At 30.7% G+C, this 20,439-nt stretch overlaps 1 protein-coding gene across 2 annotated transcripts; it reads right to left on the reverse strand.

The window, feature by feature from the left end:
- Positions 1–577: 577 nt before the first annotated feature.
- On the reverse strand, positions 578–20,435 carry LOC139521161 (endoplasmic reticulum-Golgi intermediate compartment protein 1-like). Of its 2 annotated transcripts, none has more exons than XM_071314469.1 (9): positions 20,324–20,435; positions 16,656–16,790; positions 15,729–15,820; positions 15,257–15,381; positions 13,272–13,385; positions 11,914–11,968; positions 7,793–7,893; positions 6,265–6,387; positions 578–4,482 (listed from the first exon to the last, which is right to left on the reverse strand). In XM_071314469.1, exons 1-9 carry the CDS (start codon positions 20,341–20,343, stop codon positions 4,375–4,377), a joined length of 873 nt encoding a protein of 290 aa, XP_071170570.1. In that variant the 5' UTR covers positions 20,344–20,435; the 3' UTR covers positions 578–4,374. The 2 variants fall into 2 exon arrangements, with proteins under 2 accessions (XP_071170570.1, XP_071170569.1); XM_071314468.1 differs by lacking the exon at positions 7,793–7,893 and adding an exon at positions 8,570–8,670.
- Between the last annotated feature and the right edge of the window lie 4 nt (positions 20,436–20,439).

The following is a 20,439-nucleotide window of genomic DNA, read 5'->3' on the forward strand; positions in this document are numbered from 1 at the left end:
AACTTAACCTTGTTCACTGATCCATGAAATCAGGTCGAGGTCAATAGAAAACTGTCTGACGGGCATGAGGACCTTGCAAGGTATGCACATACCAAATATAGTTATCCTATTACTAATAATAAGAGAGAATATAACATCACAAAAAATCTGAACTTTTTTTTCAAGTAGTCACTGAACCATGAAAATGAGGTCAAGGACATTGGACATGTGACTGACGGAAACTTCGTAACATGAGGCATCTATATACAAAGCATGAAGCATCCAGGTCTTCTACCTTCTAAAATATAAAGCTTTTAAGAAGTTAGCTAACACCGCCGCCGGATCACTATCCCAATGTCGAGCTTTCTGCAACTAAAGTTGCAGGCCTGACAAAAATGAATATGCAGATAAGTTTTTTCTTTCTTTTATTGAAAATAAATATATTCCCGAACTCTCCCACACCACAAGCTGTTGAAAAAATTGTTACTGGTCATAAAAAAATATACAAATCTATCCAAATACACAGTTTGGTCCATAAATACTAAAATAACCCTGAACTTGACTATCTACTAATCCAGCTAGAAACTACTAATTTGTGGTATCCTTCATTAAATGCTATGTTTCATGATGGCTATAGTGAACATGTTATTAGATTTAGCAGCATCTTCTTGTTCAAGGCAACAAATATTAACTATAATTGTAAACTGCAATGTTTTTTTTCTGATTTAAACCAATTTCAAGAGCAGCATGGTTTGACTTTTTGAATCTAAATCATTTTACATTTCATGCACTCTTGCAAAATGTGACTTGTAAATTCAAAAATTAATGCATATGTTTATTAGTTTGAATCCTTGACCTCTAACAAAATATTCAAATTCTAATAATTGCAATTGCAAAAATTTTATAAGGGAAAAAGTTGCTGAAATAATGAATGCAAGCTTTTTATTATTGCTAAACCTGGTACTGTCACATTTTCGCATTAATAAAGACATCAAAATATTTCTGAGTTTACAGTATCTTCAATGATAAATATAATATCAAATATGCTCAACACCAGGCTACTACCAACAGTGAAATAAATTTACAATCTAAATACATTTTGTACATTGTATGATTACAGATTTTTCCTGAAAAAAACCCAACTTTCAACTAAATATAATATTGTTCTAAAATAAAGAAATTACAGGAATAATTTATTTCTCAAAACTACACAAGAAACAAGTCCCTTTTAAATTAATGTTTTTTTGTAAACATTTCAATTGATTTACATGGTCAATCTAACAGTTTGGGTTTTAAAAACTTGAGGAGTGAACCACAAGTACATAAAAGTTAATATAACCGATCTCAGAAATCAAATTCTAAGTTGAAATAATGGTCTTAAATTTTCTTTAGATAAAATCTATTATGTCTTTTCACTTATAAAAGAATTACAAAATAAAATTCAAAATTATGCATTCCTGGGACTATGTCTTTTATCGTTAAGTACACTCTCTTTTTATAATAGTCACACTTTGAAAAAAAAATCCTGTTGGCCAATCATAACCTGTATAAGAGAATCTGTTGGGAAAGATTAAGTATTTTTAGTACAGGTTTTTGGAAAACAATGTATAAAATTGTATCATTTTCAGTTTTTTTGTGTTTATAATTTTATGTGTTTATAGGGTTGTGTCAATGTGTTTATGGTATTATTTAAATTTTAACGACTAGTACAATGTACCGGCCAAAGCATGAGAAAATGCAACAATTCATTTTAAAATGTACACATTTACTAAATAATTATATTTCAATAAAATTAATCCTCAAATATTTAACACCCAAACAACATTTTCAGCTAAACAGAACTAATATCATCATATCTACAAAATACCATAACAATCTAACAACAACTAGAAAAAAAGTAAAACTCTGACAAAAGTAAAATAACAAAAATACAGAACTCCAAAGAAATTCTAAACAGAATGTCCCTAAGAATTATAATTTATAGAATTTATATATGAAGTAACTTATCAACATCAAACAGCAGAGTCTCACTTTTTTAACAAAAGTCGAAGGTTAGACAAAAAAGAAGAAAATTTAGTAAGCTGCACAACAAATTATCCTCAAAATATATTAATATTCATTAAAGTAAATTCATTTTGTGCACAGGATTACATAAACTCATATTGTTTATGTGTTTAAATGCATTTTCTGTTTAGAGACATGATTGAAACTATTGCTTATGCAGAAATCACGATTTTCACTAAATTTCCTAGACCGTAAACAAAGTTTATGATCCTAATGATAGGCAATATAAAAAAAGATGGCTTTAACTAATTTTAGTCTACAAACTGTCTGATCTAGTAAATGGACCTTAAATATAAAATTAATAACAAAATAACAAATAATGTGGAATGTAAATTAGAGCACCTTTCTGTAGGCCACAATATATCATGGACATACAATAATCTATCTAAACATTTAGAGAAAAATGTGTGTCCTCTGGCAGTATGAGGATATTTTTTTTTTGCAATCAGAAGCAGAGCAAATACTATAGATATATATATATATATGACAATTCATTTTACAGTTCAACATTTTATATCTGTATTATATAAATTTATAACTCTATAGAAGCTGCTTGAGATCAAGGATAGCTTGCAAGCAGTATTTCAATATATTGCTAATGTACAAATGCTGATCAAAGGAAGAGAAAATGATAGACAGACAGAGATTGAGCCGATAATTTTTTTCATCCTTTTTGGAGTGTTCCGTAATTTCTTATTTGAATACATTATTACTTGCATAAAAACCCAATCTTGGCTAAAAAATAAACCCTTCAGAAGCCATAAATTCCTTGGTTAATGCCATTTTAATAACATCGCTGTCATGAAAGAGCATGCTTTTTAAACACCTGTCCTTCATCAAGGTATACAACAACCACATTTAGAATTCACATGATCACATCTACACCAATCAGAACACTGAGATTCAATGAGATAAACATATGATTTGTCTTTAAAATGAATGAAAGAAATATAACAAATATGTCAAAGCTCAGGATGTTAACAAATAAAAAAATAACAAAAAGGCAACTAATGGCAACATAAAATTCAACAATCTCTCACCACACTCTTGAATACACACTAGGAGTACAAATAGATAATTTGATTTATTGCACTGAGCTGACAAAAAGTGACGGATAGGTGGGGTTCAGAAAAAAAGAAATTCTTACAAATAAGAAGATTGTTATAGTTATTGAAACATACAACTCATGGAATTTTAATCAATAGCTGTTCAATATTTGTTATCAGAGCAAAATTTATTTAATATCTGAAACCAAACCAAAGTGACAGTAACTGTTATGTAAAAGCTGCCTAAATTGTGACTAGAGGGATTCAATTTAGTACATCTTAAATCAGGTTATTTACCAAAAATAGCAGACAAATGTACCCAAAATGATGTGGATTACAGATTTTTTAACCCAAAGAAATTCTCTTATATGGTTATTAAATTTCTATGATCAGTAAAGAAGTTTGAAATAGCAATCTAATTTCCACCAATGAGAGATTTAAAAAAAAATACAGTAGGAGGAAAAGATGATTTAGAACACAAGATTTAACACATTTAAAGAAAGACATCTCTGAGCAGTAAAGTTATAAAAGCAGAACTTCATTCAACCTAGAATACACATGAAACTTACAACCACACAAATAAAAAATCTATTTAACAACTAACAAATTCTGCTGAAAAGCTTATAAACATTAATAAAGATAAACACGAACTTGAAAAGTATTTTCTTGCAATCTCATCAACAATGATATTTTTTGTTTACTAAAATATGACTTAAAATTACTTTTATATAAACAATTAAGATTCTTTTAAATTATATGACTAAATCTGAATAACCAGAAATTAAATTTTAAATATAAAAGATATTCATAAAATACTTTTAAAACAAAATTTTCCTTATGTCTAATTTTGGTAATATTACTACTAAGTTGTTTGGTTTGGTTATCAATATATAGCTTCATATTTAGAAATGTGTGACATATTTTTCTATCTAAATCTATTTTTTCCTTCTCAAAATATCTTTTAGTAACTGATAATAAAGATCGTATTCCACATTTTGTATTAATCTACATTTTACATTAAAAAATACAAATGTAGTTGAAATTGAGAAAAACCAAAATGATGAATCTCAATAATACCAAAATAACATTATAATTATCAAAGGAAAATTCCTAAAGTACACTAATTTATTCATATCATGGTTTCTACTTTTTAAATGAATTTAGTTATTCATTAGAAGTACTGTATTGGTCAACAGTAACATTTGAAGTTCTTTAAATACAAAAGACAGATTGTTTATAGTGAAAAAATAGAGAAACAAATGTTAAAACTAAAACAAGTCATCCATTAACTCAATTTTCCTAATTCTGCCTTTTTAAAGATTTCTGCAGCAGTAAATATACAAGAGTCTAAAATGCCAGCTACTGTAAATGTTCCTCCAACTATGGCACACACCTAAAATGGAAATAAAATACAACTCAGTTAGTTATTTATATAAATTACATGGATATTGTATTTCCATATGGTTTTACTAAACATTTCATATTCATTCAATCAATTAATTCTGTGCAAGTTAGAAAATATGTCATAAAGTCAATGGCACAAAGATAGATAGTATGGACTTATTTTTTGAACAACAAATGTGTCCTTCTAAAATAATATATGAATATTTTAGAAGTTTTATAGGAACATTCATTTTATTGTTATATCTTCAAATCACCATGGAAATGAGGGGGGGGGGGGGGGGGGGGGGCGATTTTAGCAACGGGAAATTGGGATTGTCTTGTTTAAAGATCGGGAATTCGGGATAGAAAAACATCGGGATACAGGAAACCCACGTTTTTAGCCATGGGAAATCGGGATTTTTATGTTGAAATATAACGGGATTGACAAAAAACTGTACCTTGGACAGATAAAAGTGCCATTTTCATTATGTACAATGTACTTCAATCAGAATCGCATCTAGAAACAGAGTAGATCCAGATCTTATTGTTATTTTCTGCTCGTTTCTTTTTTAAAGTAACTGTAGCCATATTTAATATCCACTGTACGCAAATGATTTGCAAACCAAAATTCATGATAAATGTCTAAGCTCCTTGGTATTAGTGTCGCTCTGATTTAGAGGATCAGTATACCCAAAGAGGGTGGTAAAGGTTTTTTTTCGTGCAACGTGTTTTGCCTTTTTTAATTTCAACCTTCCGGGAAAAAAGTTTGTGCTTCACTGTGAAATCGGTAAAAACGGCAACGTGCAAGCAATTTTTTTAATTTTTCGTTCATCGTGAAATTGGAATTGTATTTCGTGTTTGTCCGTGAACATAACGCCTCTTTACAACCCTTCCCAAAAGTTAGACTTGATTTGGATATTTTCAATAAGAGTAAGATTATGTAAGACCTAAAAGAAAACACATGTGTTTCCGGTACTCCTATATATATCTACCCTAATTTTAAGTACCTATAATCTAACTCTACTCTTAAAAGGTTTTTGGATGTTATGTGGACAAGCACTTATAAACTAAAAGTCAGAATGTTTCTCCCATATGAACCAGTCAGAAACGTTTAGAAAAAACTATTTTGCTTTCCTACCGATCCTAATTTTTTAGGGGATGTTACCTGAGACACATGTATTTATTTCTTGGCCTTACTACACAGACACTTTGACAGACACAGTCTTCTCTATAATCGAATATCATATAAAAATATTTATGGCATTCTGCAATTTTGAAGAAAACAAATACCCCAACTTGGTCAAAATGCACAAATTGAAAGCAAATAATTAAGAACAACATTACTCAGAGGGTTTAATTTTCAAAGTTTACCAGGACGGCCTCCTTTAAAAGTTGTGTCAGATGTGTCTATTCGTTACCTAAAATGGTGGAGGACCTCTTTAATAAATAAATGGGTATTTCTTGTTTATCGGGATTGGGATTTTTAACAAAATATGTCAGAGATTTCAGATTTTCTGATATTAAAACCGAGAAATCGGGATGAGACCCCCCTCTAGCCCCCCCCCCCCCCCCCCCCCAATGATATAAATTGTGTTGAATTATCTCTGCATTCGAGAAGTTCAATAATGTGCTGGATTGATGATAAATTGTATTTTCGTGGATAATTAATTTCATGGTTTTGTCAAATATGTATTTTTCAACCATTGTTTCTGGGTTTCTAATCCATAAGTTTGGGAGTTTGTATTATCATACCCCAGACACTTGAATTAGAACATAACCTAGCATCACTTACCGTTGTAAGGAAAGTATAAAATGGTTTGTTCTTTTCAATATATCTAACTGTGATGGGACTGAGTTCATATCTAAACCATATAGCAGGTACTACACGTCCACCGTGACCATACTGCATAACTTCCTACAACATACATCTTGTTATTTAAATCTAGATCTGTTGTATTTCTATTTAAAAAAAACAAGCCATTGGTTAATAAATTAAGGTACTAGCTTAATAATTGTAATGTCTTTTTGAAAGTTGTTTATACACTTTTATGTGTACACTTGTCAATATCATGTTAACATTTTCCACAATTTCTATCATTTGCCTGCAACAAGTCTATTTGGACAGTAACAGGGGAGTAAAACATTGTTCTAAGAGTGCACAATACCTCAATCTTATCATTGTTTGAAAGTCCTGCTCCATGGAAACCTACTAATATTAATCTAAACAACATGTAAAATTTCACCTCAACGGATTAATGGCAAACTTGAGATATTGAAAAATTGTCTTTTCCACAAATAAAGTTCCATAACTGTGTATGAACTTTTAGGAATAAATTCTTAACGGTAAATTGATGATAGAAATTAGGGTATTTCCATTTGATACACACAAATAGACACACAATAAGAAATATTTTAAAATGTTGTTCTCTTAAGACACATACTATGCAGATGAATAATCAGTAATAATTTCCTTCACCATTCTACAGATGCAAAAACAATTGCTTGGCTTATTGAAATTATGTGTAGTAATGTCATCACATCATCTAAAGGTTCCATCTACACACCTCAAGCTAAACAAGGGGTGCTCTTTACTAACACAAAGCTTATTAGTGAGCCAGAATGACCTCAGACATATATATTTCTGTATAAAACTTTTCTCCTCATGTTAAGATTTATACTCATTATAAAAATGCTGGTCCATGAATTATTTTTGTAGAAATTATTTTCTAAGCTTATTAAATACAGTATATTTGTTTGTGTACGTTTTTCTGAATTCCCATGCTCACCTTATACAGTAGAAATTTTATAAAAATTCAAACAAATAAATCTTGGCTAACTCATGTTAGTAAAATATTTTAAGCAACAACAAGCTTTTGAGACACCAACATTAGTTTAACATTCAGAAACCATCATATTAAGATCACTGGCCTGTATTATTTCTGTACCTATGCATTACATCCAATTCAAGAAATCTGAAAATGAAGTGGTTGACAAATCTGATCCTTTCAAGGCCTAATAAAAATATGTGTTTTAAGTTGTCTTAGAATCCCAATTCCAAATTTACAGGGCAAATTTCAGATAGGTACTGTAAATGTTAAGATCCCAGGTAACATAAACATGTTTTTCAATGAATAGTTGGAAATATTGACTGTAACTTTGACTCTGTAAATCAAAAGGAAACATTCAAAAAATATTTTGACCTATAACAAGGAACAATTCTAAGACATGCTTTATATTAGTAATAAAAAAAATAACCAAAAAAAACTGTGATTATCTCCCTTGTTCCAATTTCTTTTTTGCATGCATGTTGTAATACAAACCCTGTAAGAATAAGTGTATTGGTAAGGATAAATGATATTCCTGCTCGTATCTTCATACACACTTGGTACAACTTTAACAATGTAATCGTGTGTTGCTAGTGCTATAAATATACAAAACCCAAACATAAGTTGAATATCACAAATAAAATTAGGATCATCCATAACTGTATCAAGTCGCATCTATTCTAAGTATACTGAAATTTTGTTTTACATGACAAAGTCTTAACGTAAATGATGCAAAAAAAGAAAATTATAAATTTTCATTAGAATTGATTCAGCTCATAAATCTTCAATTTCAACAAAAATGAAAAACCAAGTGACAAAATAGATGTGGCTTGCAACAGTTGACACATTTAGAACAGTAACCATTTTCTCAAAAGTAGATGCTTTCATTTGTTTTCATAATAATTTGACACTATTCAAGAAGAAAGAAATATTTAAATATTAGGCTGCTTGTCTGTCATAGTGTTTTCCAATAAAGAATGGTGTGAAAAACCAAAGCATGCATAATGGTTCTAAAAACCAAAACATACAGGGTGAAATAATAATCAAAATTAATTCACATTTTAATCATAACTGATACATTATTCCAAACATGCTCTATGAAAAACACATAAGATAGACATCATTAATTGAAAAAAGAATCAATTTACTTTTATTTAAAGAAAAAGTAAAAACAGGTCTAGCATATCACTTCCTTGATGAGAAAATGGTTACCATCTGATAATTGGTTCATTCACAAATAAGGATTGTGACATGCACATCCCACATACTAACCCTATAGGAGTATGTATACTGGTAAGGGTATCCTACATTACCCCTCTTATCTTCATAAACAGATGGAACTATTTTTACAATGTAGTTATGAGTGGCTAAAGCTAAAAATAAGAAAATTCATTGAGAAAAAAATGAAAATAATCTTGAAAGTAAGAAAAGACTGGCCAAAGAAATTCATTATAAATCTGCATAGGGAAATGTGATATTCATACCTGTCAACTGACCCGGATTCTGCGGGTGTGACCCGAGATTTTCACAATTCTGAGGGATCACCCGGATCACCCGCCGAGTCATTGAAATAACCCGGAAATTCTGAAAATGACCCGATTTCACCCGTATTTCTTAGCCTTGAGATTGATTTTCATAAGTAATATTCCTTTGAAATACCGGCAAATTCGTAATTCTTCCATGAACATGCAGTTCATCTAGCTATGTAAACTGTCAAATTAAGTGACCCATTAAGTGCATGGCTTCACTTGACAGCTTTGGTGTCAAACACACTGTTGATTAACACCAATACATTAGCTTTAGGACGTAAATAAATTGCTCTGTTGTTTTACAAAGATATTTCAACTAAGAGTTACTTCCCCTTATTTGTCACCATTCAAAATTATTCCTTATATTTACGTTTATGGGTGAACTCATTATTTTTATACCTTTATACAATTTAAAAAAAAAAGTTGAAAATTATTTTTTACATTTATACTTCCTTTAACTGTATTACTATATTTTATCATAGTCTAATTTCCTTGTCAATTGAGAGATGAATGTAATACCTCTACATGGTATGTTTAAAGGCTAGTAGTCTCATTTTAAAATTACATTTGAAAAATAAATTTTAGATGATGACAAAAAGTAAAGGACATAAGACTGTGATACACAAGTTTATAAAAATCTGTAAAAGTATAATGAAATAATAATGAATAAGATTTAAAATGACTTAACCAAGTGAACATGCATTGATGTTTTGGTATCTTTGATATACATTATAAGAAAATGTACCATAAATACTGAAATTCAGCTCGATAAAGTTCGTACGCGTTATGACCTGAGATTTGATTCTTCAATGCAGGTCATGACCTGCATTTTCATCGTCACAGGTTGACAGATATGGATATTAGGTGAATAGATACAAAAAAAATGTGTCACAACATATACCAGGATATAACTTCCTACCCTTGTTGAAAAACTTTAAATGAAAGGAATTCTCAAAAGCACAAGAGCTGAACTTTATTTTTAGAAAAAGAACTTTAAGTCCTTTGTGTGCTGTATATCCTATAAATACAGGTATTGATAAATCAACATATTTTAGGGAGAAATCAGAAACTTTGTTGTGAGCTGACAGACTGATAAACAAAGAGACAGTTCAATAAAATTGAGAATGGAAATGGGGAATGTGTCAAAGAGACAACAACCCGACCAAATAAAAAACAACAGCGGAGGGTCACCAACAGGTCTTCAATGTAGCGAGAAATTCCCGCACCCGGAGGCGTCCTTCAGCTGGCCCCTAAACAAATATATACTAGTCCAGTGATAATGAACGCCATACTAATTTCCAAATTGTACACAAGAAACTAAAATTAAAATAATACAAGACTAACAAAGGCCAGAGGCTCCTGACTTGGGACAGGCGCAAAAATGCGGCGGGGTTAAACATGTTTGTGAGATCTCAACCCTCCCCCTATACCTCTAACCAATGTAGTAAAGTAAACGCATAACAATACGCACATTAAAATTCAGTTCAAGAGAAATCCGAGTCTGATGTCAGAAGATGTAACCAAAGAAAATAAACAAAATGACAATAATACATAAATAACAACAGACTACTAGCAGTTAACTGACATGCCAGCTCCAGACTTCAATTAAACTGACTGAAAGATTATGATTTCATCATATGAACATCAGGCACAAAAACCTATAATTTGTATGATTTTACTGAATAAATAATAATAATAACAAATACATAGATAATCACTGGTCACAATCAAGATAAGTGTAAGAAAATATGAGTATAATACCTTTAACAAAAATCTTTAAGCAAGAAAAAGTTGTGTCACCAACACAGTTAAAAGGGATTGTTTTGTCATGTCAACTTTTGAAAGTGTGCACAGTTCTGAATCAGTGATAGCAAAGAGATCATCAAAACACTACAAAAGCCAGTAAAGCAATAGATAGTAGATAAATAGTGTCTGTTTCATTGAAGACCTGTTGGTGACCTTCTGCTGTTGTTTTTTTCTATGGTCGGGTTATTGTCTCTTTGGCACATTCCCCATTTCCATTCTCAATTTTAAAAACAGTAGAACTGAACTACATCTGATCATATACATTTATATCAAGTAAATAATATTTTTCTGTATCTTTGAAATGTATCTGTTTATTTTGAGTATGTTAAAAATGTTGATCCTGTTGTAATTTTTGTCTGCCTAGTTCATATGTAATGGAAAAAATGACAGCAAAAGTTAGTCTTTCAAACTGAAAATGCATTATAATGTGTAAAAAGTCTATTTAAATATTTTAAATCACCTATATTTTTTTTCAACATTTTTTTAATGTTTGCAACTGTACCAAGTCAGAACATTACAAATGTCTGTTATTTTCGCAAAGTAAAGGTCTTTAAAGTTTGGTTAGATGGTTAAGTCTTGTTTTTTAATGATACAATTTCTTTTTTGGTATAGTTTTGTAACAATTAATTTAAGGGTTAAAGTCACAAATAGAATTGTCTCCCTTTTTTCAATACTCTAGATTTGGGTTTTCATTTTTACATAGGTGTTTATTAAAAAAAAAAGTTAACTTTTAATATGAATCTGTAAAATGATTATGCTTATAAAGTAGAATGACTAAATTCTTAAACAATGCCTTCTGGGCATGTGTTACATTTTGTAAGGTCTTATTAAATTTTCCAAGACATTTACAATTTTTACCTGTTTAGAGACTATTAAATACTTTTGTATCTTTGAAATTAGAACACTAAATTTTGCCTATTTTCAAGACAGACCAGGAAAGGTTTTTCATCTAATTTTTTTTGGCCCAACCCCCCAGATTTTGTCCACTTTTAAGGCTTATTTTTTTGGCCCAACACCCCAGATTTTGTCCACTTTTTAAGGCTAATCTTTTTTGGCCCAACACCCCCGATTTTGTCCACTTTTTAAGGCTAATTTTTTATGGCCCAACACCCCAGATTTTGTCCACTTTTTAAGGCAAACATTAAAGTTTTTCCCTTTATAAAGATAGAGCACTTATTAATAAAGACCTTTTTCAGACAGAACACTAAGGATATTTTAAACTCTTTTTGTAAGAAAAAAGTTAAGTTATACTTATTTCAGTTATGGTAGCCATGTTCTTACCTTGACCTGCACTTCTATCTACATCTTCTAAGGGATTAAACGATCCTTTAACTTCCTGTAAAACAAATCATTTCTATTAGAATGTATTCAGGTTCGTAATGCATTTTGTTCTTTCAGGGATGCCAATTTTTGTGTGTTTTTATATAATATTTCCTTTCCAGTAATTTTTGAAGTCTCAAATTTCCCATGAAAATCACACAATTCCTTCCATGACTATTCATTGTGCTTAATTTGGAAGAGGTTTCAGTCTGAGCAAGAAAAATGTTATTTATTTGCAGGTTATGGTAATTATATATTTTTCTGTGTGATTTTAAATCTTTTGCTTCAGACCTTGCATGTTAAAGCATGCAAAAAGTAAAATAGCAAAAAATATAGAACTCCATATCCAAACCTGACTTTATGTATCATTAATTGACTTGATATTTACCTTCCCTTCTTGTAAATCCATACCAAACCTGACTTTATGTATCATTAATTGAGTTGATATTTACCTTCCCTTCTTGTAAGTCTATACCAAACCTGACTTTATATAGAGATTAATACATGGCCTTTTCCATATCAGCCTGGGTATCATCCCAAGACCCCCATATCAGCCCGAGACGGAGTCGAGGTTCTGATATGGGTCGAGGGATGATACCCGGGCTGATATGGAAAAGGCCATGTATTAATCACTTTATCATATACTTCCGACAATAGTTTTATGTAAGGCAAATAAACAAATGCAATAACTAAAACAGTCAAAAATTTTATAAAGAAAATAAATTATGAATCAAATATACTATAATTGTCCAACAACAGCATCACTACCTCCTTATATATGTATGGTAACATTTCCTATAGAGGCATTTTGAAACATTGAAAATTTGGAAAAGTTTTATGATCATTACTAATCCATGTTTGTTGTACTATAAAATGATTCATAATTATTAATGGCATTTGTTAGCAAGTACTAAACTATCCCCATAAAAGTTCCCGTAAATTTTGACGTCGTCATAAAAAACATCTGACGTCACAATGGAAAAGTAAACAATCGATACCGGAAACACCGGAAGTAACTTGCACGAGAGGCACTATTATGGGTTTTGTGCACGAGATGCACATGATATGGGTTACGGTATCAGCCCGGGTAGGAAATTATGGCTTGTGTACTTCCGCTCATTACACATATGCAAAAGCTATCATATCAATGCTAAGTATATGATAAATATCATTAATTGACTGTTTATTTACCTTCCCTTCTTGTAAATCCATACCAAACCTGACTTTATGTATCATTAATTGAGTTGATATTTACCTTCCTTTCTTGTAAGTCTATACCAAACCTGACTTTAGATATCATTAATTGACTGTTTATTTACCTTCCCTTCTTGTAAATCCATACCAAACCTGACTTTATGTATCAGATGTGTCATATCAGGATTATCTGGCTGAGTTCTAGAGGAATGAGTCGATACATGAAAGTTACCAGGAACCTGTGAAACAAATAACATAAAAAGTAAAATCACAAAAATGCTGAACGCTGAGGAAATTCGAAACAGAAAGTCTATTCAAATAGCAAAACTGTCATATTCCTGACTTGGTATAGGCATTGTTATGTAGCAAATGATGGATTAAACCTGGTTTTATAGCTAGTTAATCCTTGCACTTGTACTACTAAACAATTCTTTTTTTTGCTTTTGAGCAATACACTATGCTGTTGCATATTAATCGCCTCAAAACAAATATTTGAAGAAATCTTCTTTTTAATTTCTGAAATCTGCAATGAGAAAAATTGTAACCCCCCTTTTATTTTTTTCACCTATCCATTTCCCTTATTTCAAAAATAATCTCAATTCAAATTTCTAATGGAGTTTGCAACAATAACTACTCATTTAAATTCATCAAAAAATATTAAAATATAAAATGACATACAGTAATGGTTAAAATTAACATTTATTAATTGTGATTTCTAAAAATAAATTTACAGCTAATGATCTCAAGACAATAATAATTTCTTAATTATTATATGTATTTGAATCTCAGTACAATGTTTTTGATGTTTCTAGAAACAGTTTAAAAAATTTCATACTAGAACTAGCAAAAAAAAAAAAAAAAGAGTACCAACATTTATTAAAAGAAACAAAGCTAAAGTAATTGTCCATTAACCAGGAAACCCATGTTTTCCCCCTTTTTTGCCCCTAATTCATAAACAGATTGAGTCATAACCCAACTCCAATCCTAACCATCCTTTTGTGGTGTGGAAACTTGTGATACAATTTCAGGCAATTCTATACACTGTTCCACAAGTTATTGTCTGGACACTTGAAACATGCTTATTTGGGCCAGTTTTATACCCTTTTTCCTAAATCAAAGGGACCATAACCCCCAAAATCAATCCAAACCTTCCTATTTGTGGTTTCAAACTTTGTGTTTAAATTTCAAAGATTTATATTTACTTATTCTTAAGTCATTGGCAAATTTCCAATTATGCTAAAATTATTGGCAAATTTCTAATTATACTAAAGTTATTGGCAAATTTCCAATGAAGTTTATTATACTGAAGTTATTGGAAAATTTTCAATGGAGTTTATTAATACTGAAGTTATATATATTGGCAAATTTTAAATACACATATTTAAAAGCAGTGTTCAAATACATGTAGTTCAAATATTACTTTTGGATTACCTCCCTTACACTGCTTTCAAATTGTCTTAACTGTCCTTCAACCAGAAAAAAAACCCTGTTTTTTTCCCCTTTTTTGCCCCTAATTCATAAATGGTTTGAGCCATAACACCCCCCAAAGTGAATCCTAACCATCACTTAAATGTATGGAATCTTGTGGTATAATTTCAGAAAGATTCGTACACTTTTACGCAAGTTATTGTCTTGAAACTACAAAAATGATTGTCTTTTGGCCCTTTATTCCTTGACTGTTTGCCCCATAACCCTTAAAATATATCCCAACCTTCTACTTATAATATTAAACATTGAGGTACAATTTCAGAGCAATTGAAATACTTATATATATATATATACATAACTTATTGTCCTGGAACTAGATAAATGCTTGTTTTGGGCCACTTTTTAGCCCCTAATTCCTAAACCTTAGGAACCATAACCCCCAAAATCAATCCCAAGCTTCTTTTTGTGGTTATAAACATTGTGTTAAAATTTTATTCATTTCTATTTACTTATACTAAAGTTATTATCAGGAAACCATCTGTTTTCATACGACGCCGACGACGTGATACCAATATACGACCGCAAAATTTTTTTGCCGTCGTATAATAAATCATTGCTAACCTGAACCAAGATGCTGCATTAACAAATTAGCATTGGTGTAAGTTAAGTCTGTCAAACTTACTTTATTAATTACAAAATGAGATTCCATTCTACATCCCTTTCCTTCATTTACTTCGATCTTTTGTGTGTCATCTTGAAAACCAACTTCATGTCTACCCATATCATCTTGTATGTCAATACCCACATCTGGAAATATTGAAAGAAATTGTTAATGTTGGACTTATCAAGAACATTTTTTGTTGCTAAACTATTTAATGTCTCAATATTTTTAACACAAATGGACAAGGTACATGTATGAAACTTTCAAAATTTTCAATCCATTTTCTTGTTATTGTGTAAAGCTTGTTTTAATGATACAAAATCTTTTCCTAGTTTGCATATAGGAGTAGTTTCTTAACAACCAGCTATAGATTTATCAGCAAAGACTTTTTATGATATATATGTAACATACATGTATGATTAATTTATAATTTTGAAATAAAAAAACATCAAAAAGTTTAACTAAACCTTTTTTTTATAAATAATTTACTTACATTCACACTTTAATTGAGGTAATGTAATATTAATAAATACTGGGATCTTTTCTGTGTGTCGTACTGGGTCTTCTACTGTCAGCTCACTAATTCTGTAAAACAAATTATTTAAATGTACACCAAAATAAACCAACAGTGGGATACTTCAGGGATGCCCTTTGAAACTGTATTGCTTGAATGAGAATTTAATCTCCAAAGAAATGATAATTATACAGTAAACATGAAGTAATCATTGAACGGTTATTTTTTGCTTAACTCTGAGTGGTAAATATTTCATGAACATGATGAATATTCCGGAGAATTCATATGCTGTTCAATATTGAACAAAAAAGTTGCAACTTATAAATCATCCTAGATGGTATTTTTTTCACAATGAGTTCTTGTGGTTTGTTTGGTCAATGAGTTTGAAAAACTGTCTGTAAAGTTTTTTAATTTTAAATGCATTAGTCAAATTTTATACATTATCATGATTATTGTAAATGGTATACAAACATATTTAGGGATAGACAAGGGTAACATTTAATGCCTTTTTGAGTTGCAAATTAAAAAGAGACAATTTTTTTTTTTTTTAAAAGCTGATCGATCAATGATCCCTTTTTCCCCAACTACAAGTTGCTTTTTTGGGCATCAATCCTTTAATTCAGCATTAATAATTTTCCTATAAAGATCTCTTGTAAAATGTGACTATAAAGTAAAGTAATTTTAAGATATAACATGTATAATGGAGGTGCAGTGCAAATACATACAAAAAGTCATGTATAAATGTCACATACAAAACAACAAAAAAGACATTACCATTTTGCCTTTCACATTGTGTTTTATACTGTACATGCTGTATTACATGTTACAGGTTATAATATAAATGTTATCCTTCACCAAACCATATCAGTATAAATTCTTAAGATAACTTATACATGTTATACTTACACTTCATGTGTGAGGAAAAGTGACAATTCTGATAGGAATAAATACAAGATAAATAATACACTGGATACAGAGATACAAGCTCCTGTTAATGTAGGCTGAGTCAGATCTTTTGGTACTTTTCTATAAATATCAAATCTGAAATAGAAAATAAATTGTCACTGAATATATATGTACATGTAGATGTATATAATAGCAATTTTATTCTTAAATTACACTTGAACTGTTGTACATGATATATAATACTTTACACAAAAATGAAAAATAATATTAATATCAATTGAATTTTGGTTCTACATTTACATGTACACAAACCATGCAAATGGGGAATGTGTCAAAGAGACTACAACCCAATCAAAGAGCACAAAAACAGCAGAAGGCTATCAATAGGTCCTTGAGACAGTGAGAAACTCAATCACCCAGGGGCAGCCTTCAGCTGGCTCCTTAACAATAATGTGTACTAGTTCAATGAAAATGGATGTCAAAACTCCATAATATATTTGAACTAAAATTAAAAAACATACAAGACTATAACAAAGGCCAAAGGTACTCAAATGTGGCGAGGTTAGACATGTTTTTTATGATCTCACCCTCCCCTATACCTTTAGCCAATGTAGAATAAACAAACAATCAGCAATTCACACAGTAAAACTCAAATGTTGACATGGTAGAATGAAAAATAATATGTAGATTAGCAACAAATTAAATATATCACAAGAAATATTCCATTATATTTGATAACAATTTGTACACCAGTGGTTGTCTTTTAGTGTCTAATGTATGGTCCTTAGGTCCCAGATTGGAGGCAGACTGACAATTACTGGAATTCACTTTTGTAAAATTATAACAATAACCAAATTTTCCAGATATGAAAGACTTCAGATGACAAGTCACTTAATCATGTTAATTAGACGAAAGTGAAAAATATCAGGGCTAACACTCTTTTTAATTTTAGAGAGAAGTGACTTCTATATTTGAACTTGACAGGGAAAAGCAGTGACACTTACCTACATGTACAATTTATCATGTAATAAAAGACAAGCTGTCAATCCTGCATGTACATGTATGCCAGCAGGGCTATTCTGAATATTTGCTAAACAAATTTTTCACCAACCTCCTTCATGTATTTGTTTTATACTATTTTGTTTGCTGCAATTCTAATGTTTTATTGTGCATAAACAGGATGAAAGACTTTTGAAGTATATAAATTATAGGGCTTAAGCATGTTAAGCAGGGCTTCCAATTTTTTTTTGAGCCAGTCAGACATTTTAATCTGATTCCCATTTTAATCCCTAAGACTGAGTCACAAAAGGCAATTATGGTAAAATTATAATCAGATGGCCATCCCAATGATTGACATTAGATTAAAAAAAAACGATATGAAATTTACTTTGATATGAATTTGATGTTCTGACGTAAACTGTTAAAATTGGCCGTGCATCATTCAAAGTGTGCACATCAGTGTGCACATTAGCGTGCTCATATCTGCCTTAGACTCTTTAGTAGTGCAAAATGACGTTGTCAAAAACTTTACTTTCGTTTTTGAAATTATATTTTCCTAAAACCGGAGGTTGACTTGACAATGGTAAAACATGGACCATAAATGGATACGTAAAATCTGTGCACGTTTACAAAGCACAACTGAGTTAAGAAGCTCTTTCCACATTATTTCTTCAACAAAATACTTGAAATGAACGTTAGATACAGGTATCAATGATAATTTTAGCATTTTTAAAGAAATGTAGGATGCATAATTGAATTTCCCACCTGTGCACATGTGCACACATGTTCTTGTTCATACAACGTAGTTCTGACTTTTTAAATGTTTCATCAAATCATGTTTATGAATGTATTTATCATAATTTTAATCTTTTGGACTAAATCAATTAGATACAAACTGCTGAAATGTAAGAAAATAATTGTGACTAGACTGATTAATTTATACGATGTCCTGTACTGAAAATAGTTTACCTGTCAACTGAACAGGTAGTTTTCAGCTGTCCAATGACTAATTAGCCTTGATTAAAATTAGAAAGTATAGAAGTAAGGGTTGTTTTGATAGTAATTTTAAAATCATCGTGTCACTTTTATGACTGGAAATGTGTGGCTGTTAAAGGTTGGGTCAAAAAGATTGTGAATTATGTTAAAATGACCGAAAAAGCCTTGAAAACTAAAAAGAAGATGACCGTTTTATGCTTTGCCCAGCTGGACTTTTACCTGACATTATACAATTGTCCGGAATATATGACCGTTTTGGAAGCCTTGGGCTTAAGTTGTCTGAATGAATGCTGATAAAATAGATTTTAACTGTAAATTTTGATTGAATTGAAAACAACTTTCAAAATATGATTGCCTTGGATAAAAATGGCAATTTTTAAACCTGTGCATGCAAAAACAAATTTGTTAGAGGGGCCTAAATGCAGCAAAAAAACATTTTCCAAAAGATTAAAAAAGTAAAATAGTATATTTAACGTAACGTATTTGACTAACAGGTTTGAGTAACAAATTTTCTTAATCCCTGCTGACTACCATTGGTGATTGCCAAATAACAGACAAATTGGATCTTAATTATAAATCTAATCACAGGAATTTGAAATCTTAGCCATAACAGTGTATATGAAGGGGAAAAAGTCCCCTATTACGGTAGAAAAATCAGTAATAAAAAAAAAATCGGGAAAATTTCGTTCTACTACATGTATATAATGAACTCAAAATCGTTAATTTTTTACTTTCCCGCATTTGTGCAGAAATCTACTTCCTTCTTCCGGTCTCATTGTTATGAGACTGAGTAGTCTAGTAAAATATAGGAACTCAAGGAACACAATACCAATTTCATTTTTAATAATTAGTCTTTGATATGAATAAACGTTACCTGTTGATCTCGTTTCTTTGTTTACATTGCATATATGATGTCATATTTACAATCCCTAAAAACAAAACCAAAATCGGTAGCGTTACGGTATTTCTGTTTCTTTCATAACAGATTTTGAAGTTCAAATATATCTGAATTAAATAAAAAATTCATTCAGACTTCGTCCCCTTTCACAGGTAATCAATACACCTTATCGCTATTTGTCCGCCATTGCTGGAAATCACACAGGTTCCCGTAAAATTTTGACGTCATAAAACAAAATGTCTGACGCCACAATGGAAAAGTGATTGTTGTCGACTTCAAAAGTTCAAGCGGACGGGTCAGCCGGGAATAGCGATAAGGTGTATGCCTATAGTATATGACAAACTCGACTACATGTATAACAGTAGAGCTTCTCTTCTCAGAAAAGATGGTATACCGGCCGCAAAAACAAAAGCTGCAAAAAAATGTGTACACCATATCCAGATTTCGACAACAAACGTCTCTTCAGTGTATACATGTTCAAATTATGTATGATGTTGGAAGTAATCCGCATGGAAAATGATTGTTCATTCTACATTAAATTTTACATTACTTTAAATAGGACCATTAAAACACGGGGCTAATTGGGTATTTTAATATATTCTGGAACAACTGGTGAGTGAAGTAATAAGCAAATAAAACATTTTAATCTGATGTGAAATGAAGCTGACAAACCGATAACACAGCTGTTCTGTACATAAAAACCTACAGTAGCGATTTTTAATCATTTTGTTTATAGATGGACACAAAGCTACAAATCAATAAAATATTACAGCACCTCCTGATGTCGAACTGCATCGTAATACACTGTTAACAGGTTAATAGCTTTTAATACAGTGGAACTGGAGATCCAAAACTTTTGCAACGTGCAACCGGAAATCGCTGGCGTATTAT

The sequence above is a fragment of the Mytilus edulis genome, chromosome 4 (assembly GCF_963676685.1).
Source record: "Mytilus edulis chromosome 4, xbMytEdul2.2, whole genome shotgun sequence".
In the NCBI taxonomy this organism is placed as follows: Eukaryota; Metazoa; Mollusca; class Bivalvia; order Mytilida; family Mytilidae; genus Mytilus; species Mytilus edulis.

Excerpts from the sequence above, each read along its gene's own strand:
- LOC139521161 (XM_071314469.1), bottom strand. The coding sequence starts at position 20,343 with ATGCAGTTCGACATCAGGAG. Across the intron at positions 16,791-20,323 it reads ATGCAGTTCGACATCAGGAG|ATTTGATATTTATAGAAAAG; the intron begins GTGCTGTAATAT and ends TTTCTATTTCAG. Across the intron at positions 13,386-15,256 it reads CTCATTTTGTAATTAATAAA|GTTCCTGGTAACTTTCATGT; the intron begins GTAAGTTTGACA and ends TTTGTTTCACAG.